Source organism: Lutra lutra, chromosome 2, assembly GCF_902655055.1.
Source record: "Lutra lutra chromosome 2, mLutLut1.2, whole genome shotgun sequence".
Taxonomy (NCBI): Eukaryota; Metazoa; Chordata; class Mammalia; order Carnivora; family Mustelidae; genus Lutra; species Lutra lutra.
Genome location: NC_062279.1, coordinates 67,112,309 through 67,138,497, shown reverse-complemented (window position 1 = coordinate 67,138,497; position 26,189 = coordinate 67,112,309). Strand labels below are relative to the sequence as shown.

Below are 26,189 nucleotides of genomic sequence, written 5' to 3'. Positions count from 1 at the left end.
ATTGTGTAGTCTGATATTTTTTAACAGCTTTATTATAACCCACATATGATACCATTCATTTGTGCAATATACAATTGAATGTTTTATGGTGTTTACAGAGTTGTGCAAACGCCATCGCAATCAAATTTAGAACATTTTCCTCTTCCCCAAAAGAAACTCTGTTCTTTGTAGCCCATTTCCTCCCCAAACTCCTAGGCATAACAACAACTATTACTCTACTTTTTTGTGGATTTCTCTGTTCTGGACGGTTCATACAAATGGGGTTGTATTAATGTGGCCTTTTGTGATTGTCTTTTTTCCTTTAGCATAGTGTTTTTGAGGCCCATCTGTGTTGTAGCATGAATTAGTGCTTCATTCCTTTTTATAGCTTACTAATATTCTAATGTAAGATACCTACATTTTGTTTAATCAGTTATTAATTAGTGGATATTTGAGTTGATTCCACTTTTTGGGCTATTATGAATAACACTGGTTTGGGCTTTTGCATACAAGTTTCTGTCTGGACATGTTTTCATTTCATTTCTCTTGAATTGCTGGGTAATATTGAACATCTGTGTTTAAACATTTAAGGAACTTCCAGATTGTTTTCCAAAGTGGCTGTATCATATTACTTTCCCATCTGCAATTTATGAGGGTTTCAATTTCTTTATATGTTTGCTAACACTTGTTAATGTCTGTTGTATTGATTATAGCCATCCTTAGTGGGTGTCAAGTAGTATCCAACCGTGGTTTTGATGTGCATTTCCTTAGGGACTAATGATGTTGAGCATCTTTTCATGTCCCAATTGGCCATTTGCATATCTTCTTTGGAGACATGGCTGTTCATATCTTTCGTTCTTTTTTTAAATTGTGTTTGTCTTTTTATTATTGAGTTGTAGGTATTCTTTATATATTCTGGGTGCAAGTTCCTTATCAGATGTATGATTTGCAGATATTTTCTTTCATTCTTTTGGCTTGTGGTTTTAACTTTTTTGATGATATTCTTTAAAGCACAAATCTTTTTTAAATTGTAATGAAATCCAGTTGATATACTTTTTCATTTGGTTGCTTGCACTTTTGGTGTGCTAATTAATAAGGATTTACTTAATTAACCCAGGGTCATAAAGATTTACCTCTGTTTTTTTCTTACAAGAATTTTATAGTTTTAACTTTCACATTTAGATCTATGATTTATTTGGGGTTATTTTTTGTATATAATGTAAGAAAGCAGTCAACTTCATACTTTTGCTTGTAGATGCCTAATTATCACAGCACATTTGTTGAAGAAACTATTATTTCTTCATTGAATTGTCTTGACGTTCTTGTTGAAAATCAGTTGAATGCAAATATAAGGGTTTATTTTTGGGTTCTCAGTTGTAGTTAATTGGCCTATATTTCTGGGGTTTTTTTTGTTTGTTTGTTTTGTTTTTTAAAGATTTTATTTATTTATCTGACAGAGATCACAAGTAGGCAGGGAGGCAGGCAGAGAGAGAGGAGGAAGCAGGCTCCCTGCTGAGCAGAGAGCCCGATGTGGGGCTTGATCCCAGGACTCTGGGACCATGACCTGAGCCGAAGGCAGAGGCCTTAACCCACTAAGCCACCCAGGCGCCCCTATATTTCTGTTTTTATGCCAGTACCACACAGCCTTTATCATAGTAGCTTTGTGTGGTAGGTTTTTAATTCGATAGTATGAGTACCCAACTTTTTTTTTTTCTCTTTTGCATCCTTATGTACTTCTAAGTAAAATTTGATTTTTAAATTTGTAACTTTAAATAAAATTATGATCTTTTCAATAAAATTTTAAGCCAGGTAGTGAAGTTATTTTTATAGTGCTTTGAATACAATTTTAAAATGTTATGAACTGATTCTTTCCAGCTTTATATTTGCTAATAAAAAATCATACTCTAAGCTTTTTCCTTAACTTTTTTCTTTTTTTGTCCATCTTTCTCTATTCTAATACCTTATCATTTGAGCAGCAAATTTCCAATTTGATATTACTACCTCTTTTATTTTATTTATTTTTTATTTTTTTAAAAGATTTTATTTATTTATTTATTTGACAGACAGAGATCACAAGCAGGCAGAGAGGCAGGCAGAGAGAGAGGAGGAAGCAGGCTCCCCGCTGAGCAGAGAGCCCGACGCGGGGCTCGATCCCAGGACCCTGAGATCATGACCCGTGCCGAAAGCAGCGGCTTAACCCACTGAGCCACCCAGGCGCCCCTTACTACCTCTTTTAATTCAAATACTTTTGAATCTTTTTTTTCACTGTTAGAAACGAAGCAAATAAGATTCATGTATCCAGCAGGTCACATAGAATATTTTTATTATTTAATTAAAGTAATATTACTATGTATTTTGGAAAATTCAGAAGTTATTAAAAGTCTTTTGGATAAAGAGACTTTTAGATATTTTAATCATGGTATAGAATAACATGTACTAGAAATATATATGTATTTGTAAAGTCTCAAATTTTCTTGATTTCAGTAATAAAGTTATTCATATGAATCAATAACTCAAAGTTTTTTCCTTTAGGCCATTGCATTACCTCCTATAGCCAAGTGGCCATACCAGAATGGTTTTACATTTCATACCTGGCTAAGAATGGATCCTGTAAATAACATCAATGTGGATAAGGATAAACCATATTTATATTGGTATGTATTTTTGTAACTTAGTGTTGTTATCTTACTTGGATAGTGAGAGAATATTTAGAGGTAAAATGAAAATTATTCTTTGTAGTTTCAGAACAAGCAAAGGTCTTGGTTATTCTGCTCACTTTGTTGGGGGCTGTTTGATTATAACATCAATAAAGTCAAAAGGAAAAGGCTTTCAGCACTGTGTGAAATTCGATTTTAAGCCACAAAAGGTATGTGTTCTTTTTAGTTAAATTAACAAGCTATGCTAGCCTTCACAATGCTTTGTTTTAATATTAAGGACATAATATGTGGTAGAGATCCCAACTCTGTTTATTCTGTTTTGGAAAATGAAGTATAAATCATTGGACAATTTAAAAGAAGTAAAAGGGGAAAATATCAATGGCAGTTACTTTAGTAATAGTAATGTGTGTTTCTTTTGTGCCTTAAAATTTAGAGATTAATGGTGTGTATGTACATATAAATAAATAGATAAAACAAATGTGGCAAAATGTTGACAATTGTGGTATCTAGAATGGTGAAAGAGGGTATTTGTACTGAACTTTTAACTTTTTGGGATATATTTGAAGAATTTCATAATAAAAAGTTGAAAGATAATTTCACAATAAGTTTTTACCTATTGAGAATTGCCTTGATTAAATACTGTTCCAGAGGTTGAATATTGAATTTAATGAGGGTAGTCTTATTTTATTTTTAGATTTAATTGTAATATATAATTTAAGTTTTACTTATTACGACCAATGTGCCCAAGTTACTGCTAGAATTGTAATCTTTTTTTTTTTTTTTCAAACTTTTTATTTATTCAGTGGTATATGGTAACTATAGTGCATATTTATAACCGGTGGAAGAATAGTGAGCTTCGTTGTTATGTGAATGGTGAGCTAGCTTCCTATGGAGAGATAACATGGTTTGTCAACACCAGTGATGTAAGTAATTCGAAAAAAATTATTTTAAAATCATGAACTTTTAAAATAAGAAAAATATACATTGAGTATAAATTTTAGATTATAATAATGGCAGAGTTTTATAATAGTTTGGCTAGGATATTAATATATTTATAGAGTAGAACTGTGTTCATGTGTCACATAAGATATTACTCAGTCCTTACTATGAAATTATTCTGGATAGGGTAGAGATGAGGATTTATAGGTAACAATGGGTATATATTGAAAGTGTATCATTGGTTCATTTATCAAATTAAAGTTGGGAGCTCTGTGGCAGAATTCTGATCATTTTTATGAATGAGTTAGATGATACATGCTCATAAATTTTCCAGATAATTCATAGCTGCTATAGATGACTGTTCTCTAATAATGTTTTCAGGATTGAAAGAGGGATCCATACATATTAATCTCAGATTTTAAATAGGAATTAAATTAAAAAGTTTTTTTTTCTCACCAATGACATTTTTTAATAGAAAACTTGAAAAATACAGATCAGGACAATGATTACAAACGATTCCACCCATTCACTATTAAATGCTTCTTTTGTATCCTATGCTGCACATATTTATATATTACTTAATAATAATCTTAGAAGTTCAGGTTGTTGTAATAGACTTAGGTTTGAATCCCAGTTCTATCACTTCTAAACTATATGATCTTACTTAATCTGTTAGGTCTAAGTTTCTCCACCTGGAAATGGGTGTAAAGTAGTACCTCTTTGAAGGTTAATGTGGTAACTGAATGAGGTACTTACTGTTCACAAATCATTAGCACAATGCCTTGTACAGAGTAAGTGCTCAGTAAATGTTAGCTCTCTCTCATTTTTTTTTTTAACACAGGGGATCAGATATATTTATTATTATTATTTTTTAAAGATTTTATTTATTTATTTGACAGAGATCACAAGTAGGCACAGAGGCAGGCAGAGAGGGAGAGGAAGGGAAGCAGGCTTCCTGCTGAGCAGAGAGCCCGATGCGGGGCTCGATCCCAGGACCCTGGGATCCTGACCTGAGCCAAAGGCAGAGGCTTTAACCCACTGAGCCACCAGGCGCCCCTATTTATTATTTTTTTAAACTGTTTTTTCCTTATGTTAATCTTTATTAAGTACTTCTTGTACTCAAGGCATTGTAATAAATACCTTTATTTTCTAAAAGCACTGATATTGCAAGGTAAGTACTATTATAATCTCCATTTTATAGGTAAGGAGACTGAAGCACATAGAGATTAACTTGTCAAGATCAGCAGCATGTGATGCATTGATCTGACTTAGATGGCTTGTCTTCAGAACCCAAATGTTAACAGCTTTTCTGTATTGCCTGATGTTAATATGTATATATTTTCAACATTCTTTCTATTGGTTTTGTCACTTAAGATGATACTTTTAAAGAGATGTGAAGAACTTTATTTTAGTTCCTCTGTTGTACACCATGGTTCTTTAAAATGTGGTTTGCAACCTAAATGTTAAGAGAAGGGTTTTTTTTTGTTCGTTTTTTTTAAATGTTAGAAAAAAAACATACATCTGCTTTTCTGGATTTACATATTTCTCTTGAGAGATTTTATCTACTCCGTAACCTCACCCATTATCTATAGCTCGATATCTGCAAAAATCTTTCTTTACAATTTTAACTTCTTACCAAACTTACAGAACCCTGTTGACAGTTGCTTCTCCATTCATGTTAGCTCCATCCATATTAACTCACATAAAAGGCAGATTGATTATGTCCTAAACTTAATTCATGATTTTCCTTCTTGTAACAAAGACTGCTTCTTTGCTTGCCCAAGTATGAACCTTCAGAGTCCATAATGATTTCTCTGACTCTCATTTCCTACATCCACTTTTTCATCAAGTTTTATTTATTGTACTTTGGAAAACTTGTGTTGTCTCCTTTTCTGTGATGTCTTTCGTGATCTCTACAGTAGGTAACAATGAGTGAATGAAGTGAAATGCTAAGTGAATTATTTTAATCTACCCAGGTTGGTTTAGAATGGACAAAACATTTATACCAATATTTATACCAGAACATTTAAGCAAATAGGTTGTTATTTCTAGAGGAGATAATTTTTGTTTTTTTTCTCTAATAAATTCTATTTTCTTTCACAGACCTTTGACAAATGTTTCCTGGGTTCATCAGAAACAGCGGATGCTAATAGAGTATTCTGTGGCCAGATGACTGCGGTTTACCTTTTTAGTGAGGCTCTTAATGCTGCTCAGATTTTTGCTATTTATCAGTTGGGCCTGGGATATAAGGTACTTTACTTGCTGTTCACTAATTAACCAGTATTAATTGAGCTTTTTTAAAAGGGAGGAGATGGGGGCACCTGGGTGGCTCAGTGGGTTAAAGCCTCTGCCTTCGGCTCAGGTCATGATCCCACGGTCCTGGGATCGAGCCCCGTATCGGGCTCTCTGCTTGGCAGGGAGCCTGCTTCCTCCTTTCTCTCTGCTTGCCTCTCTGCCTACTTGTGATTTCTCTCTGTCAAATAAATAAATAAAATCCTTAAAAAAAAAAAAAAGGGAGGAGATGCATGGGGCAACTTACCTAGGATTACAAAACTGAATATCAGAGTAATCAGAGGTACCACAGGGAAGTTACAGGAATCTGAATGAATAGTACTTTAAAATTTTTGAGGGAAACATAGTATACTTGTCATATGTGGGGCACTGTGCAACTACTAGCTCAAGTTTCAGCTTTAGTTCATGCTGCATTTCTTTGATGTTGTCTGTCTTTGCATAACTAAATTTTCAACAGTTGCTGTGATAAAAAACAAGTATCATGTGGAAATTAATGTGGAACAGGAAATGAGGATGATGGTGTGAAATCTGATTACAAATTTGAGAGTTCATGCAGTGCCCAAGATGCATAAAAAGTAATAAATAATTTTGCTAATATAATAATGAAGGAAACATTTTTTTTACTTGTGCCTTAAGTTTTTTAGATGGCTATTAAATTGTTAAAATACAAAATTGTTTGAGGTGAACCACTTAATATTTATTTTGATCTAAAGCATCATAGACAGTTACTGAAATGCTAAGACTGTCATGAACTAACAAAATTTGGAAACCTCTGTGTTAAGCCATTGTTAGTCTAGTTTGGTTTCAGGGAGCAACTTAGTTTGCTATGTTCCTTTGAAAACAAAATCTTGTTTTATTGAGTTTATTTTATATATATATGTATATATATATACATATACACACACACATATATATTTATACTGTTACAGTGAGTAAAGTATACATATTTTATTTATTTTTTTAAAGATTTTATTTATTTATTTGACAGAGATCACAAGTAGGCAGAGAGGCAGGCAGAGAGAGAGAGAGGAGGAACCAGGCTCTCCGCCAAGCAGAGAACCTGATGCGGGGCTCTATCCTAGGACCCTGGGATCATGACCTGAGCAGAAGGCAGAGGCTTTAACCCACTGAGCTCCCCAGGCACCCCAAGTATACATATTTTAATTAGTTTTGACAAAAGTATAACTACCACAACAATCAAGAAATAGAATATTTTTGTTCCTGCAAATGGTTCATTGTCAATTCACATTGCAATGCAAGGGGCGCCTGGGTGGCTCAGTGGGTTAAAGCCTCTGCCTTTGGCTCGGGTCGTGATCCCAGGGTCCTGGGATCGAGCCCCACATTGAGCCCTGCATCGGGCTCTCTGCTCAGCACGGAGCCTGCTTCCTCCTCTCTCTGCCTGCCTCTGTGCCTACTTGTGATCTTTGTCTGTCAAATAAATAAAATATTTTTTAAAAAAATTGCAATGCAAAAGGTTCATTGTCAATTCCTCTGTCAGTTCCTTCCATTTTTCTAATCCCTCTGCATTCCTGTTGAGAGAAACCACTAATCTGTCACTTGATTAGATTTTTTTAAAGGTTCTATGTAAATGGAATCATGCAACATGACTCCTTGGAGTTTGGTTTCTTGTGAGTCATACATGTTGCTTTATTGTCGTAGCTCCTTTCTTTGTATTGCTTAGTAGTAGTCCATTGTATGACTTCATCACAATTTTTTAATCCATCTTTCTGTTGATGGACATTAGGGTTGTTTTCAGTTTTGGCTGCTGTGATTAAGCTGTTATGGATATTGGTGTATGAGTCTTTGTGCTGACACATATTTTTATTTCATAAATATATGAGAGTGCAGTTACTAAGTGATAATGGTAACTGAAATTGTCAAATCCTTTTCTGAGGTAGTTATATAATTTTACATTTGTATAAGCAGTGTATGAGTTTTCTACTTGTTCCACATTCCTAAACATCTTATATTGCTGGTCTTTTTAATATTAGATGTTTCAGCGAGTATGTAGCAGTATCTCATTTTGGTTTTAATTTGCACTTTTGTAATGATTAGAGATTCCAAGCATTTTTTCCTTGCTTATTGGTCTTTTGTGTATCTTCCTCTGTGAAGTTTGTTCACATCTTCTGCATATTTTTGTTTGGCTCCTTAGTGTTGAGTTTTGAGATTTCTTTATATATTCTGGATATAACTCTTTTATCAGTTGTTTGAGTTACAAATATTTCTCCGATGGTCGGCATCTTGCCTTTTTTCTTTCCTTCCCTTTTTTTTCTTTTAAAGAGATTTTATTTTATTTTATTTTTTAAAAGATTTTATTTATTTATTTGACCCAGAGAGAGAGAGATCCCAAGCAGGCAGGGCATCAGGCAGAGATAGAAGGGGAAGCAGGCTCCCTGCTGAGCAGAGAACCCCGATTTGGGGCTTGATCCCAGGACCCTGAGATCATGACCTGAGCTGAAGGCAGAGGCTTAAACCACTGAGCCACCCAGGCGCCCCCAAGATTTTATTTTTAAGTAATCTTTACACCCAGCATGGGGCCCAGACTACAACTCCGATTTCAAGAGTTGAGCGCTCCATTGACTGAGCCAGCCAGGTGCCCTGTCCCCACCCCCCTTTATTGTGGCTTTTGAAGAACAGATGAATTTAATTTTTATCAATTCTAGTTCATCAACTTTTTTTGGTTATTGCCATGATTTTTATATCCTAAGAAATATTTATCTATTCCAAGGTTGGAAAGATTTTCTCTTGTTTTCTTCTCTTACAGTTTCAGCATTTATATTTAGGTTTATGACCCAATTTAAGTTAATTTTTGTGTATGGTATGAGGTAAGGGTCAAGGTTCATTTTTATTGCATATGTGTATTCTGGTGTTACCAGTACTAATATTTTGTAAATAGTATTCTTTCTTTATTGCCTTACCTTGGCATCATTGAGGCTGTATTGTATTTCAATGACTTGTATGTTTTTCTTATGCCAATACTGTATGTATTGTCTTGGTGAGTGTTAATTTCATAGTAAATATTGAAAGCACAAAGTCTAAAACCCTCAACGATATTCTGTTTCAAATTATTTTGGCTTTTTAAAAAATTTTTTTATTTTTTTATTTTCATTTTTTTTAAGATTTTATTTATTTATTTGAAACACGGAGAGAGAGATCACAAGTAGGCAGAGGCAGGCAGAGAGAGAGAGGAAAGCAGGCTCCCTGCTGAACAGAGAGTCCGATTCGGGGCTCAATCCCAGGACCCTGAGATCATGACCTGAGCCGAAGGCAGAGGCTTAACCCACTGAGCCACCCAGGTGCCCCTGTTTTGGCTTTTTTTTAAGCCCTTTGCATTTCTAGATATCTTTTAGAGTCCACTTAATCATTTTCTACTAAGATATCTACTGGGATTTTATTTAGCATGGTAATGAATATATAGATCCATGAGGGGCAAATTGGCCATCCAACTGATACTGAGTTTTCCAGTCTGTGAACATGATGTATCTCTCTATTTACTTAGGTTTAAAAAAAATTCTCCTGGCACTGTTTTTTGGTTTTCATTGTATAGGCCATATATACATTTTGTTAAATGTATTCTTAGGTATTAATGTTTTTTGGGTAATAAGTTGTATTTAAAATCTCAGTTTCCATTTATTTGTTTCTAATATATAAATACATAGTTGAATTTGTTTATTGACCTTGCTAAATTTGCTTATTAGTTTTACTAGCTTTTTTACCTGCTTGTTGTTCCTCAGTTTCCTACACGTTCATGTAGACTGTAACTTGTATTTCATTTCCAGTCTATTTGCCTTTTCCCTTTTTTGTGTTATTATACTGGTAAGACCACCAGTATAAATAGTTAAATAGAAATGGTCAAAGTAGACATTTTTGCCTTGTTTCTGATTTTAGGGGTAAAGCAATAATAAATATTTTATAGATGCCTTTTATCAACTTGAGCAATTTCTGTTTTTGGTTTCCAGAGAATTATTATTAGGTGGATTTTGAATTTTATAAAATGTGTTTTGCTTTTTTTTTTTTTTTTTTTTACCAAGTCTGATAATCTTTCCTTTTAACTGGAGTGTTTACATAATTTACAATCAGTGTAAGTATAGATGCTGTGTGTCTTAAATCTACTGTCTTGTGATTTGTGTTCTACTTCTCTCATCTGTTCTTTGATTCTTCTCTTTTTCCTGCTTTGATTTGAATTAGCTGCCTATTATTTAGTATTTCATTTTATTTCTATTATTGGTTTATTATTATTATTTTTAAGTATTTATTTATTGATTTAAGAGAGAGTGAGACAGAGAGAGCACACACAAGCCCGGGGAACGGCCGGCAGAGGGAGAAGCAGACTCTGCGCTGAACAGGGAGCTTGATGTGGGACTTGATCCCAGGACTCTGGGACCATGACCTGAGGTGAAGGGTGATGCTTAACTGACTGAGCCACTTAGTCCCCATTATTATTATTTTTTAGAATTTTATTTATTTGAGAGTGTGTGCACATGCTGGGGAGAGGGGCAGAAGGAGAGAGAGAAGCAGGGATCATGATCTGAGCTAGAAGCAGATACTTAACCAACTGAGTCACTTGGGTGCACCTGGTTTATTATTTGTTTGACATACATTTATTATCATGTACCAACAAATGATACTGTACTGTAAGCACCTTCCCACATAATCCTGCAATTCCTCCTCCTGTCTTTTATTTTGTTAATTGTTTTACTTTTTCATGTACTGTAGTTCCTGTGATACATTTTTTTTTGATTCATTGACTTTTCATTTTATATTTTAAAGACATTATAAGTGATCAGGGTCATGTTTTTTTATTTACCTCTATATTTACCATTTCTAGGACACTTCACTTTGTTAGAGTCATGTTTCTATCTCATATTGTGTTTTCCATTTGGATAATATTTTTAAAAATTTATTAATTTTTATTTAAATTCAATTAACATATTATATATTAGTTTCAGAGGTAGAGGTCAGTGATTCATCAGTTTTACATAATACCCAGTGCTCATTACATCACGTGTTCTCCTTAATGCCCATCACCCTCTTACCTCATCCCACTGCTCCCCTCTAGTAACCCTCAGGTTGTTTCCTATGGTTAAGAGTCTCTTTTTTTTTAAAGATTTTATTTATTTATTTGACAGACAGACATCACAAGTAGGCAGAGAGGCAGGCAGAGAGAGAGGAGGAAGCAGGCTCCCTGCTGAGCAGAGAGCCCGATGTGGGGCTGGATACCAGGACCGTGGGATCATGACCTGAGCCGAAGGCAGAGGCTTTAACCCACTGAGCCACCCAGGCACCCCTGGTTAAGAGTCTCTTATGGTTTGTCTCCCTCTCTGATTTCTTCTTGTTTTATTTTTCCCTCCCTTCCCCTATGATCTCTGTTTTGTTCCTTAAATTTCACATGTGAGTGAGATCTTACAGTAATTATCTTTTGATGCCTTTTATTTCTTTGCCTAATAGCCCTGGCTAGAACCTATACTATAGAGCATCTTGAGGATTTTATGCTGTGTGAAATATACCAGTCATAGAAAGACAAATACTGCATGATTCCATTCATATGAGGGATCTAAAATAGCAAACCCGTAGAAACAATGAATAGAATGGTGGCTGCCAAGGGCTGGGGGAGAGAGAAAAGGGGGAATTTCTGATCAGTAGGTATAAAATTACAGTTATGCAAGATGATTGTTTTAGAGATCTGTACAACATTGTGCCTATAGATAACAATACTATATTTTATACTTAAGTATCTGTTAAGAGGATAGGTCTCCTGTTAAGGGTTTTTGCCACAATCCAATTGAAAAAGAAAATAAAAACAGGAAAAAATGTTGAAAGCAGACATCCCTGTATTTTTACTGATCTTAGGAGAAAAACCATTCTATTTTTTTTTAAACCATCATTGTTTTGTTTGCTATTAGCTTTTCACAGATGTTCTTTGTTAATTTGAGGAAGTTCACTTCTATTCCTGGTTTGTTGACTGTTTTCATCATGAGGAGTTGTTGGATTTTATCATATGCTGTTTGTGCTGCTTTTGGGATGATCATGATTTTTGGCCTTTAAATTGATTGTTCAAATGTTGTTAAGTCACCCTTGTGTTCTGAGATAATCACATTTGGTCATAGTTTATATTCTTACCCATGAAATATTCTGAGGTCCAGAGAAGCACCTTTTTGGCAAATGTGTAGAAATAACTGCTGAGGGGCGCCAGAGTGACTCAGTTAAGTGTCTGCCTTTGGCTCAGGTCCATTGAGCCTCACATCGAGCCTCACATTGAGCTCCCTGCTCGGTAAGGGAGTCTGCTTCTCTCCTTAACCACTCCCTACCCCCTGCTTGTGCTTTCTCTCTGCCAAATAAATAAATAAATAAATAAAGTCTGCATTAAAAAAAAAATAACTGCTCATATTAGTACTAGTTGAAAAATCTTATCAGTAGTTCTAGCTGATATATGAATGGTTAGATAGTGATAAAACTATACTAAAAATCATCTGAGGTGAGGGGGCATGGGTGGCTCAGTTGGTTAAGCATCTGCCTTTAGCTCAGGTCATGATCCCAGGGTCTTGGGATGGAGTCCTGCCTCATCTGGCTCCGTGCTCAGCAGGCAGTCTGCTTCTCCCTCTCTCTCTCAAATAAAAAATAAAATCTTAAAAATAATGTGAGTTGAGAAATTGATGGTCATAGAATCACTTCTTCACTTATTTATTACTATTGAAATCTGCTGTGTAATATAATCCATGTTTTAGAGAATTCCTCAAAGTTAAGATAGCAGGGATATGGAAAACCAGCAATCTCAGAGTGACCTTTTAAACAGTGCAATTAGGGGGCGCCTGGGTGGCTCAGTGGGTTAAGCCGCTGCCTTCGGCTCAGGTCATGATCTCAGGGTCCTGGGATCGAGTCCCACATCGGGCTCTCTGCTCGGCGGGAAGCCTGCTTCCCTCTCTTTCTCTCTCTCTGCCTTCCTCTCCGTCTACTTGTGATCTCTCTCTGTCAAATAAATAAATAAAATCTAAAAAAAAAACAGTTCAATTAAGTACCTCAAGAATTAAAAAATACATATTTCAAAAGAAACGAAGGGTTAAATGCTTCTTTCGTATGTTGAGTGTTTAATGAAGTAATGTGTTGCTTTGAGTGTTTTGAAAGGATATTGTTTTTATCTTAATTGTATCATAGTATTTACACAAGAATATTATTTCAATAAAGTTATCAGCAATTCCTGAAAAGTGTCAGAATCTTAGTTTTAGTTTTGTGTAGATTTAGTTTAGTTTAGATTTGTTAGTAGGGGTGATTTATTTCTAAATTCCACTCAAAATAGCAAAAATGTTTGTTGTGCTATTTCTTTTAAAAAATGTACCTGATGGGACGCCTGGGTGGCTCAGTTGGTTAAGCAGCTGCCTTCGGCTCAGGTCATGATCCCAGCGTCCTGGGATCGAGTCCCACATCGGGCTCCTTGCTCAGCAGGGAGCCTGCTTCTCCCTCTGCCTCTGCCTGCCATTCTGTCTGCCTGTGCTTGCTCTCTCTCCCTCTCTCTCTCTGACAAATAAATAAAAATCTTAAAAAAAAAAAATAAAATAAAAAATGTACCTGCTAATGTTGAGGTATTATTCTTCGAATAGTAGTGGAGACTAAATTATTTTTTAAATTGAACTAGTTTCTGATCTTTACCGTGCCACAAATTATCTTTGTGGTCTCAAAGAAGTCAGTTAATTTCTTTGGACTTTCTCAGTTTCTGCCTTTGGAAAATGCATTATATAATCTCCCAGATCATACAGCTATATATTAAGTTGGTAAATAGGTTAGCTATTGTAGGTTGCCCAAATGACATTTCCCCTCAAAAGCATTTATTAACTTGTTTAAAAGCATGTATTTCAGTTACGCTAACATTCCCATTATAATTAGCTTTCGTGAAATGAAAAAAAAATTGAATATTAAATCAGTGCTTCTGAATTTATTAACAGTTTATATAAGCAGAAATTTAGAAAAATGATATATTTAATAAAAGCTTTTTAAATGTTTCATGTGGAAGCCAGAAAAGCAAAGACAGTCTTACCCTGTTTTGCATTTTATTTTTTTATAGTATTAAAGCAGAATTCACAAGTTGAATTAGGCCAAGATAGCCTAATTGTCCATGGACAAATGAATGGATAAAATGTGGTACATATGTGTACTGGATTACTATTCACTTTAAAAAGAAGGAATTCTGACATGCTCCAGCACAATGAATCTTGAGGACATTATGTTAAATGAAATCAGCAAATAAAAAAATACACTAGGAGTCCATTTATATGAATTATAAAAAACAGTCACACTTACAGAGTCAGAAAGTAGAATGGTATAGTTCCCAGGGAATGGGGAGAGGTAGAAATGAGATGTTGTTCAATAAATATTGAGTTTCAGTTTTGCATGATGTACAAGTTGTGGAGATTTGTTGCACAATAATATGCATATAGTTAATACTACTGTACTGTAAACTTACAAATCTTTAAGATGGTAAATTTTGTGTAACATGTTAAGCACAATTTAAAAAATCCAGAAAGACAAAATACAGTGAAAAAAAAAAAGATACAGTACCTGCTGTAGGGCACTAAGTTTTGCATTTTTTTATTGTAAGGTTTTAATACCAAGTTGAGTTCATTTCCATTATATGTTTAAAGTGAACACATTGCACTTTAGAATTAACAAACAGGATTCTTATTTGATATTAGGAAAATGATCAAAGATATGTTCCTTAAATTTTTCTATCTGTGGTGATTTGTATTTAGATTTTCTTTTTGTGGTATATTGTCTTAACTGTTCTACTTTTTATTTGTAGGGTACATTTAAATTCAAAGCAGAAAGTGATTTGTTTCTTGCTGAGCATCACAAACTTTTATTGTATGATGGCAAACTCTCTAGTGCCATTGCATTCACATACAATCCACGTGCTACAGATGCCCAGCTCTGCCTTGAATCATCCCCTAAGGACAATCCTTCAATTTTTGTTCATTCACCGCATGCACTTATGCTCCAGGTACTAGCTATAATCTTTTTTTTTTTTTCTTAGCTATAATCTTTTAAGAATATTTTTCATGGTGGATTTTGGTGTATTATTGAGGTGTATTAGGTAGCTTCTGTTAAATATATGCAATGTAATAGTATATTGTTCTTATTATGCTTTATTTTAATTATTTTGAAAAAGAAATCATTAGAATCTTTACTGTATCTTCTGTTTCATAAGGATGTGAAGGCAGTTTTAACACATTCCATTCAAAGTGCTATGCATTCAATTGGAGGAGTACAAGTGCTGTTTCCACTTTTTGCACAGTTGGATTATAGGCAATATTTATCTGATGAGGTTGACGTGACTATATGGTGAGTGGCTTTATTTTTTTCTTTAATTTGATGTGAGAGTTACTTTCATTACTGTTAGCTACACAGTATTTTTTTCTCCCTTTTACATTTATTGTAGGGTTAAAAGAGAGAATATAATTTAAAGAAATTTGTGAACTATAAATGTTACTACAAATTCCTATCAATAATAGTAGTATTAATCTAATTATCAGTTGGAAATGTGAAAGCTGTAAACATAATAAACTTGTTTTTGAATGAATTTGGAAATAATGATTTAGCAAAAATAAATACATTTTTTCTGTCATTCCTATTTAAAAAGATAAGTTATTTCAGATTATTGCATGGCAGTGATTTATTATAGGGATTTAGCTTTTTATTTTTAATCATTGCATATAATTAACTGAGCTTTGGTTATTTTTAAAAAAATTATATTGCACATTGGACACATTTGTCTTCTCTCTTACAGTATAGATTCTGAAAAAGGTAGAGACATAAGAGGACACAATATAAAACCTGAGGGGTGTCTAAATGAATTTTTCATGACTATATATTCTGTGAGACTAGTAATTATGTTTAATGTATTATTTGAGTAAATGAGTTTTCCATTCTTTCTTTTTAGAATTCTCTCATTTCTGCTTTTTTTTTTTCATTTTTAGTTTTTTTATTTTTTCAGCATAACAGTATTCATTATTTTTGCACCACATCCAGTGCTCCATGCAATCCGTGCCCTCTACAATACCCACCACCTGGTGCCCCCAACCTCCCACCCCCCACCCCTTCAAAATTCTCAGATCATTTTTCAGAGTCCATAGTCTCTCATGGTTCACCTCTCCTTCCAATTTCCCTCAACTCCCTTCTCCTCTCCATCTCCTCTTGTCCTCCATGCTATTTGTTATGCTCCACAAATAAGTGAAACCATATGATAATTGACTCTCTCTGCTTGACTTATTTCACTCAGCATAATCTCTTCCAGTCCCGTCCATGTTGCTACAAAACTTGGGTATTCATCCTTTCTTTTTTCTTTTTTTTATATATAAGTTGATATCTACTATCAGTGTATGTATTTAATGATGTAATAATTCTTTTGGAATTATTTTTAGGCAACAAAATGACTTTTTTAACTCTTTCTTTTTTTAAATTGTTAAGTAATTTCTATATCTAATGTGGGGCTCAAACTCACCACCCTGAGATCAAGAGTCATGCACTCCACTGGCTGAGTCAGCCAGGCACCCCAGCTTCTTTTATTTCCCCTAAGGAATGAGCTATCAAATCAAGTACTTAGGACATTTATTTATTTATTTAAATTATTTTTTTTTAAAGATTTTTGTTTATTTATTTATTTGACAGAGATCACAAGTAGACAGAGAGGCAGGCAGAGAGAGACGGCAGGAAGCAGGCTCCCTGCTAAACAGAGAGCCCGATGTGGGGCTTGATCCCAGGACCCCGGGATCATGAGCTGAAGCCAGAGGCTTTAACCCACTGAGCCACCTAGGCACCCCTACTTAGGACATTTAAAAAAATTAAAATTATTCTTGACATATTGCTACTTCATAAATTTTTTGTGCATTCGGGTTTGAAACCTTTGTAACAGAGCTTAGTTATTTTTTCTTGGTTATCTCCTATTTTTGTTTGTTTGTTTTTTTGTTTTTTAAACTTTTCAAAATCTTTATTGGAAGAGCTGACATTTTAAAAAGCACTTTTGTGGAGGAGGAGGTTGCCTACCAGTCAGGCTCTCTTTTTTTGTGGAGATATCTAGAGGCTTTGAGAAGGAGGTAGCAGCTGACCTTATTCCATTCCATTTTCAGTATCTCTAGAAGTTGTGAGGATGGGAGCATGACTGTAGCCCCTATTCAGTTTTAAAAGTCTTTTCAATTGACTACTGAATTATGACTTCTCTGTCGGGATAAGGTACAAAATTCTTAAGTTAGTGTTTGAGGACTTTAGTTAAGTACAATTTTACTTATTTTCCCCTTCGTGAACTCCATTCAAACCAGGCCAATCTGGAGCCCTAACACATTCTGAGTGATTCTGCCCTAGTGTGTTTGCTCTATGTATCTTCCCCTCTGTTTGGCCTCTAACTGTCTAAAATTGAATATACTTGCTAATCTAAATTATATATATTCTTTAAGGACTACATATACTTATGTTAGCTGTTTTATTACTTGTTTTTGGACATTGCTAATTTTTCTCTAGTTCATGCATGTTTCCTCTTGTTGTTTCTAAGTAATTCATTTACTAATACATTGGTGATTAAGTATATGGGATAAATAATTGGGTAAGTCCTAATTCTACATTCAAATTTTATAGATAAAGTTGGAGAAAATTTTATTAGAACTTCAATTTCCTTGAAATAGAGAACATTTTTTTTTTTAAGATAAAAGAAAGACTGTATCTAATAAGCCCCCCACCTTTAAAAATAAGTATTTTTTTGGACGATTGCCTGTTTTCTTATTTTAGTTCAACTTTGCTGGCTTTCATCCTGGAGTTGCTGAAGAACTCAGTTGCTATGCAGGAGCAGATGCTTGCCTGCAAGGGCTTCTTGGTAATAGGATACAGTCTTGAGAAGGTAGAGTATGAAATGCTTTACATTTTCTGGTCTTCATTTTCAGGCCATGGATTTGGTCTCCTACGTGGTTGAGAAATTTTTTCTGCAAGTATGTCTCCTTGGTTACATAAAATTACCAAAATTAAAATACCTTTTGTTTTTTGACCTTGTCTCTATTGCTTTATTAGAGAAATGTAGCATTGCGTCTCATGGTGTCTTTAACTTTGAGCATAGTTTGTGGGCCAACTTTTTTCTGATATTGACAGCCTTTAATTTTCTTTCCTTGCCTTGTATTGGTAGTGACTTTTTTTTTTTTTTTTTTTTTTAAAATAGGGAGGGTGTGGGGTTGGGGGAGCAGAGAGAGACTAAGGAAGTGAAAGAGAGAATTTTAAGGAGGCTCCACACCCAGTGCCGAGCAGGACTCGGGGCCCAGTCTCACAGCCCTGAGATTATGATCTGCGTGGAGATAAAGAGTCAGATGCTTCACTGACTGAGCTACCCAGGAGCCCTGGTAGTGACCTTTGATCTACTTTTTTTTTTTTTTTTTTTTTTTTTTGCAGTCTTCCAAATCCCATGTCAGCAGAGCAGTACTTGAACTTTGTCTTGCATTTTCAAAATATCTGAGTAATCTGCAGAATGGGATGCCCCTACTCAAACAGTTGTGTGATCACATTCTTCTTAACCCAGCTATATGGATTCATACCCCAGCCAAGGTAATATATATACATATGTATTTATGTATATAGATTTTATTTTACTATTTTCACCACGTTCTTGTAGTTGAGAAGAGTGATAATTACGAGGATTTTCTTTTATCCTTTCACATGCTATCATGTAAAATTTCAATAGGTTGTGTTTTTGTTTTTGTTTTTTTAATTTTATTTTTTATAAACATATATTTTTATCTCCAGGGGTACAGGTCTGCGAATCGCCAGGTTTACAGACTTCACAGCACTCACCATAGCACATACCCTCCCCAATATCCATAACCCCACCCCCCCAACCCCCCTCCCCCCATCAACCCTCAGTTTGTTTTGTGAGATTAAGAGTCACTTATGGTTTGTCTCCCTCCCAATCCCATCTTGTTTCATTTACTCTTCTCCTACCCCCTTAACCCCCCATGTTGCATCTCCTCTCCCTCATATCAGGGAGATCATATGATAGTTGTCTTTCTCCGATTGACTTATTTCGCTAAGCATGATACCCTCTAGTTCCATCCACGTCGTCGCAAATGGCAAGATTTCATTTCTTTTGATGGCTGCATAGTATTCCATTGTGTATATATACCACATCTTCTTTATCCATTCGTCTGTTGATGGACATCTAGGTTCTTTCCATAGTTTGGCTATTGTAGACATTGCTGCTATAAACATTCGGGTGCACGTGCCCCTTCGGATCACTACGTTTGTATCTTTAGGGTAAATACCCAGTAGTGCAATTGCTGGGTCATAGGGTAGTTCTATTTTCAACATTTTGAGGAACCTCCATGCTGTTTTCCAGAGTGGTTGCACCAGCTTGCATTCCCACCAACAGTGTAGGAGGGTTCCCCTTTCTCCGCATCCTCGCCAGCATCTGTCATTTCCTGACTTGTTCATTTTAGCCATTCTGACTGGTGTGAGGTGATATCTCATTGTGGTTTTGATTTGTATTTCCCTGATGCCGAGTGATATGGAGCACTTTTTCATGTGTCTGTTGGCCACCTGGATGTCTTCTTTGCAGAAATGTCTGTATATGTCCTCCGCCCATTTCTTGATTGGATTATTTGTTCTTTGGGTGTTGAGTTTGCTAAGTTCTTTATAGATTTTGGATACTAGCCCTTTATCTGATATGTCGTTTGCAAATATCTTCTCCCATTCTGTCAGTTGTCTTTTGGTTTTGTTCACTGTTTCCTTTGCTGTGCAAAAGCTTTTGATCTTGATAAAATCCCAATAGTTCATTTTTGCCCTTGCTTCCCTTGCTTTTGGCGATGTTCCTAGGAAGATGTTGCTGCGGCTGAGGTCTAAGAGGTTGCTGCCTGTGTTCTCCTCGACGATTTGGATGGATTCCTTTCTCACATTGAGGTCCTTCATGCATTTTGAGTCTATTTTCGTGTGTGGTGTAAGGAAATGATCCTATTTCATTTTTCTGCATGTGGCTGTCCAATTTTCCCAACACCATTTATTGAAGAGGCTGTCTTTTTTCCACTGGACATTCTTTCCTGCTTTGTCGAAGATGAGTTGCCCATAGAGTTGAGGGTCTATTTCTGGGCTCTCTATTCTGTTCCATTGATCTATGTGTCTGTTTTTGTGCCAGTACCATGCTGTCTTGATGATGACAGCTTTGTAATAGAGCTTGAAGTCCGGAATTGTGATGCCACCAACTTTGGCTTTCTTTTTCAATATTCCTTTGGCTATTCGAGGTCTTTTCTGGTTCCATATGAATTTTAGGATTATTTGTTCCATTTCTTTGAAAAAAATGGGTGGGATTTTGATAGGGATTGCATTAAATGTGTAGATTGCTTTAGGTAGCATAGACATTTTCACAATATTTATTCTTCCAATCCAGGAGCATGGAACATTTTTCCATTTCTTTGTGTCTTCCTCAAATTCTTTCATGAGTACTTTATAGTTTTCGGTGTATAGATTCTTAGTCTCTTTGGTTAGGTTTATTCCTAGGTATCTTATAGATTTGGGTGCAATTGTAAATGGGATGGACTTCTTAATTTCTCTTTCTTCTGTCTTGTTGTTGGTGTAGAGAAATGCAACTGATTTCTGTGCATTGATTTTATATACTGACACTTTACTGAATTCCTGTACAAGTTCTAGCAGTTTTGGAGTGGAGTCTTTTGGGTTTTCCACATATAGTATCATATCATCTGCAAAGAGTGATAGTTTGACTTCTTCGTTGTCGATTTGGATGCCTTTAATTTCCTTTTGTTGTCTGATTGCTGAGGCTAGGACTTCTAGTACTATGTTGAATAGCAGTGGTGATAACGGACATCCCTGTTGTGTTCCTGACCTTAGCGGAAAAGCTTTCAGTTTTTCTCCATTGAGAATGATATTTGCGGTGGGTTTTTCATAGATGGCTTTGATAATATTGAGGTATGTGCCCTCTATCCCTACACTTTGAAGAGTTTTGATCAGGAAGGGATGCTGTACTTTGTCAAATGCTTTTTCAGCATCTATGGAGAGTATCATATGGTTCTTGTTCTTTCTTTTATTAATGTGTTGTATCACATTGATTGATTTGCGGATGTTGAACCAACCTTGCAGCCCTGGAATAAATCCCACTTGGTCGTGGTGAATAATCCTTTTAATGTACTGTTGAATCCTATTGGCTAGTATTTTGGAGAGAATTTTTGCATCTGTGTTCATCAAGGATATTGGTCTGTAGTTCTCTTTTTTGATGGGATCCTTGTCTGGTTTTGGGATCAAGGTGATGCTGGCCTCATAAAATGAGTTTGGAAGTTTTCCTTCTATTTCTATTTTTTGGAATAGTTTCAGGAGAATAGGCATTAGTTCTTCTTTAAATGTTTGGTAGAATTCCCCCGGGAAGCCATCTGGCCCTGGGCTTTTGTTTGTTTGGAGATTTTTGATGACTGTTTCAATCTCCTTACTGGTTATGGGTCTGTTCAGGCTTTCTATTTCTTCCTGGTTCAGTTGTGGTAGTTTATATGTCTCTAGGAATGCATCCATTTCTTCCAGATTGTCAAATTTGTTGGCGTAGAGTTGCTCATAGTATGTTCTTATAATTGTCTGTATTTCTTTGGTGTTCGTTGTGATCTCTCCTCTTTCATTCATGATTTTATTTATTTGGGTACTTTCTCTTTTCTTTTTGATAAGTCTGGCCAGGGGTTTATCAATCTTATTAATTCTTTCAAAGAACCAGCTCCTAGTTTCGTTGATTTGTTCTATTGTTTTTTTGGTTTCTATTTCATTGATTTCTGCTCTGATCTTTATGATTTCTCTTCTCCTGCTGGGTTTAGGGTTTCTTTCTTGTTCTTTCTCCAGCTCCTTTAGGTGTAGGGTTAGGTTGTGTACCTGAGACCTTTCTTGTATCTTGAGAAAGGCTTGTATCGCTATATATTTTCCTCTCAGGACTGCCTTTGTTGTGTCCCACAGATTTGAACCGTTGTGTTTTCATTATCATTTGTTTCCATAAATTTTTTCAATTCTTCTTTAATTTCCTGGTTGACCCATTCATTCTTTAGAAGGATGCTGTTTTGTCTCCATGTATTTGGGTTCTTTCCAAATTTCCTCTTGTGATTGAGTTCTAGCTTCAGAGCATTGTGGTCTGAAAATATGCAGGGAATGATCCCAATCTTTTGATACCGGTTGAGACTTGATTTAGGACCAAGAATGTGATCTATTCTGGAGAATGTTCCATGTGCACTAGAGAAGAATGTGTATTCTGTTGCTTTGGGATGAAATGTTCTGAATATATCTGTGATGTCCATCTGGTCCAGTGTGTCATTTAAGGCCTTGATTTCCTTGTTGATCTTTTGCTTGGATGATCTGTCCATTTCAGTGAGGGGAGTGTTAAAATCCCCTACTATTATTGTATTATTGTCGATGTGTTTCTTTGATTTTGTTATTAATTGGTTTATATAGTTGGCTGCTCCCACGTTAGGGGCATAGATATTTAAAATTGTTAGATCTTCTTGTTGGACAGTTCCTTTGAGTATGATATAGTGTCCTTCCTCATCTTTTATTATAGTCTTTGGCTTAAAATCTAATTGATCTGATATAAGGATTGCCACTCCTGCTTTCTTCTGATGTCCATTAGCATGGTAAATTCTTTTCCACCCCCTCACTTTAAACCTGGAGGTGTCTTCGGGTTTAAGATGAGTTTCTTGTAGGCCACATATAGATGGGTTTTGTTTTTTTATCCATTCTGATACCCTGTGTCTTTTGATTGGGGCATTTATCCCATTAACATTCAGGGTAAGTATTGAGAGATATGAATTTAGTGCCATTGTATTGCCTGTAAGGTGACTGTTATTGTATATTGTCTCTGTTTCTTTCTGATCTACTACTTTTAGGCTCTCTCTTTGCTTAGAGGACCCCTTTCAATATTTCCTGTAGAGCTGGTTTGGTGTTTGCAAATTCTTTCAGTTTTTGTTTGTCGTGGAAGCTTTTAATCTCTCCTTCTATTTTCAATGATAGCCTAACTGGATATAGTATTCTTGGCTGCATGTTTTTCTCATTTAGTACTCTGAATATATCATGCCAGCTCTTTCTGGCCTGCCAGGTCTCTGTGGATAAGTCTGCTGCCAATCTAATATTTTTACCATTGTACGTTACAGACTTTTTTTCCCGGGCTGCTTTCAGGATCTTTTCTTTGTCGCTAAGACTTGTCAATTTTACTATTAGGTGACGGGGTGTGGACCTATTCTTATTGATTTTGAGGGGGGTTCTCTGAACCTCCTGGATTTTGATGCTTGTTCCCTTTGCCATATTGGGGAGATTCTCTCCAATAATTCTCTCCAACATACCTTCTGCTCCCTTCTCTGTTTCCTCTTCTTCTGGAATCCCAATTATTCTCATGTTGTTTTGTGTTATGGTGTCACTTATCTCTCGAATTCTCCCCTCGTGGTCCAGTAGCTGTTTGTCCCTCTTTTGCTCAGCTTCTTTATTCTCTGTCATTTGGTCTTCTATATCGCTAATTCTTTCTTCTGCCTCATTTGTCCTAGCAGTGAGAGCCTCCATTTTTGATTGCACCTCATTAATAGCTTTTTTGATTTCAACTTGGTTAGATTTTAGTTCTTTTATTTCTCCAGAAAGGGCTTTTATATCTCCCGAGAGGGTTGCTTTAATATCTTCCATGCCTTTTTCAAGCCCGGCTAGAACCTTGAGAATCGTCATTCTGAACTCTATATCAGACATGTTACCAATGTCTGTATTGATTAGGTCCCTAGCCTTTGGTACTGCTTCTTGTTCTTTTTTTTTGTTGTGAATTTTTCCGCCTTGTCATTTTGTCTAGATAAGAGTATATGAAGGGCGCCTGGGTGGCTCAGTGGGTTAAGCCGCTGCCTTCAGCTCAGGTCATGATCTCGGGGTCCTGGGATTGAGTCCCGCATCGGGCTCTCTGCTCAGCAGGGAGCCTGCTTCCCTCTCTCTCTCTCTCTCTCTCTGCCTGCCTCTCCGTCTACTTGTGATCTCTATCTGTCAAATAAATAAATAAAATATTAAAAAAAAGAGTATATGAAGGAGCAAGTAAAGTACTAAAAGGGTGGCAACAACCCCAGGAAAATATGCTTTTGCCAAATCAGAAGAGATCCCAAATCGTGAGGGGGGAGAAAGGGGATAAAAAGGGGTTCAGAAAGAAAAAAAAAAAACTATTAAAAAAAAAAGCCGATAAAAAATATAAAAAGGAAAAAAATATATATATACATTAGATAAACTATTTAAAAAACGTTAAAAAAGAAAACGGTAAAAGTTAAAAAAATTTAGCAGAAGAAGAGAAAAAAAAATTAAAATTAAATTAACTGCAAGGCTAAAGAATCATGGGGAGAAAGCCATGAGTTCCGTGCTTTGCTTTCTTCTCCTCTGGAATTCTGCCGCTCTCCTTGGTATTGAAACTGCACTCCTTGGTAGGTGAACTTGGTCCTGGCTGGGTTTCCCGTTGATATTCTGGGGGAGGGGCCTGTTGTAGTGATTCTCAAGCGTCTTTGCCCCAGGCGTTGTTGCACCGCCCTTACCCGGGGCAGGCTGCGTAATCCGCTTGGGTTTGCTGGGTTTGCTTTCAGGAGCTTTTGTTCCCTGAGCGCTTTCCGTAGAGTTCTGGAAGACGGGAATGAAGATGGCGGCCTCCCGGTCTCCGGCCCGGAGGAGCCGAGAGCCCGGGGCCCCACTCCTCAGTGCGTCCTCAGAGAACGGCGCCCAATTACTCCCGTCACCCTGTCCTCCGGCCGCGCTCCGAGCTTTCTGAGCCTGCACCGGTTCAAGGTAACCCCGAGCTTAGAGCTTACTCCTCGGCTCTGTCTCTGTAGCTGGCTTCCCTGTTCTAATACCGGTAAGCTCTGCGACACTCAGACACACCCGATCCTTCTGTGACCCTGTGGGACCTGAGGCCACGCTGACCCCACCTGGGCTTCACCCCAGTTAAGCCTCTGGAGCTATGTCCCTCAGCGGAACAGACTTTTAAAAGTCCCAATTTTGTGCTCCGTTGCTCCGCCGCTCGCCGGGAGCCGGCCCCTCCCCCCGCGGTCTATCTTCCAGTTGCTTTGGATTCACTTCTCCGCCAGTCCTACCTTTCAGATAGTGGTTGATTTTCTGTTTCTAGAATTGCTGTTCTTCTTCTCTTCAATCTCCCTGTTGGATTTGTAGGTGTTTGCAATCTTTAGATAAGCTATTTAGCTGATCTTCTGCTACCTGAAGTAGTCTCAGCCTGCTACTTCTCCGCTATCTTGACCCCTCCCTAGGTTGTGTTTTTTGATAAGCATATTTTTTTCTTTTTAGGTATATTTGCAAATCTGTGTATCTTTCCTTTTTTCTGTAGAGCAGTGTTTTTTTAAAATTTTAATTCCAGTATGGTTAAAAAAAAGTGTTATATTAGTTTCAGGTGTACAATACAGTGTTTAAACAATTCTGTACATTACCCAGTGCTCATGACAAGTGCACTCCTTAATCCCTACTACCTATTTCATGCATCACCTCACTCCCCCTTCCCTCTGGTAACCATTAGTTTGTTCTGAAGTTAAGATCTGTTGCTTGGTTTCTCTTTTTTCTCTTTTGTTGTTTGTTTCTTAAATTCCGTATGAGTGAAATCATATGGTATTTGCCTTTCTCTGATTGACTTATTTAACTTAGCATTATACTCTCTAGGTACATCCATGTCATTGCAAATGGCAAGATTTCATTCTTCTTTATGACTGAATAATATTCCATCGTAGAGATGTACCACATCATCTTTATCCATTCATTTGTCAGTGGACACTTAGGCTGCTTCCATAATTTGACTATTGTAAATAATGCTTCTATAAACATAGGGGTGCATAAAGCCCCTTGAGTTAGAGTTTTTGTATTTTTTGGGTAAGTATTCAGTAGTGTGATTACTGGATTGAAGGGTTCTATTTTTAATTTTTTGAGGAACCTCCATAGTGTTTTCCACGTAGGCTGCACTAGTTTGCATTGCCACTAATGGTGCAAGAGGTTTCTTTTTTCTCCACATCCTTGCCGATACCTGCTTCTTGTGTTGTTGATTTTAGCCATTTGACAGGTGTGAGGTGATAACTCACTGAGTTTTGATTTGCAGTTTCCTGATGGTGAGTGGTGTTAAGCATCTTTTCATGTGTCTTTTGGGCATTTGGATGTCTTCTTTGGAGAACTGTCCTTTTATTTCTTCTGCCCAATTTTAATTGGATTGTTTGTTTTTGGGGGGTGTTGTATAAATTCTTTATATATTTTGGATATATAAACCCTTTATTAGGTAGGTCATTTGCAAATATCTTTTCCCATTCATTAGGTTGCCTTTAGTTTTGTTGATTG

General features: G+C 36.2%; 1 protein-coding gene across 5 annotated transcripts in view; it reads left to right on the top strand.

Annotated features, from left to right (window-relative positions):
• Window positions 1-26,189, top strand: part of LRBA (LPS responsive beige-like anchor protein) — a 755,230-nt gene that overhangs the window by 107,822 nt on the left and 621,219 nt on the right. For all 5 annotated transcript variants that reach the window (XM_047717621.1, XM_047717620.1, XM_047717619.1 and 2 more), the window contains exons 6-13: window positions 2,512-2,633; window positions 2,719-2,845; window positions 3,440-3,559; window positions 5,679-5,825; window positions 14,659-14,856; window positions 15,064-15,197; window positions 17,634-17,742; window positions 18,282-18,434. In XM_047717621.1, coding sequence (XP_047573577.1) covers window positions 2,512-2,633; window positions 2,719-2,845; window positions 3,440-3,559; window positions 5,679-5,825; window positions 14,659-14,856; window positions 15,064-15,197; window positions 17,634-17,742; window positions 18,282-18,434 — 1,110 coding nt within the window. The remainder of the gene's footprint in view (window positions 1-2,511; window positions 2,634-2,718; window positions 2,846-3,439; window positions 3,560-5,678; window positions 5,826-14,658; window positions 14,857-15,063; window positions 15,198-17,633; window positions 17,743-18,281; window positions 18,435-26,189) is intronic.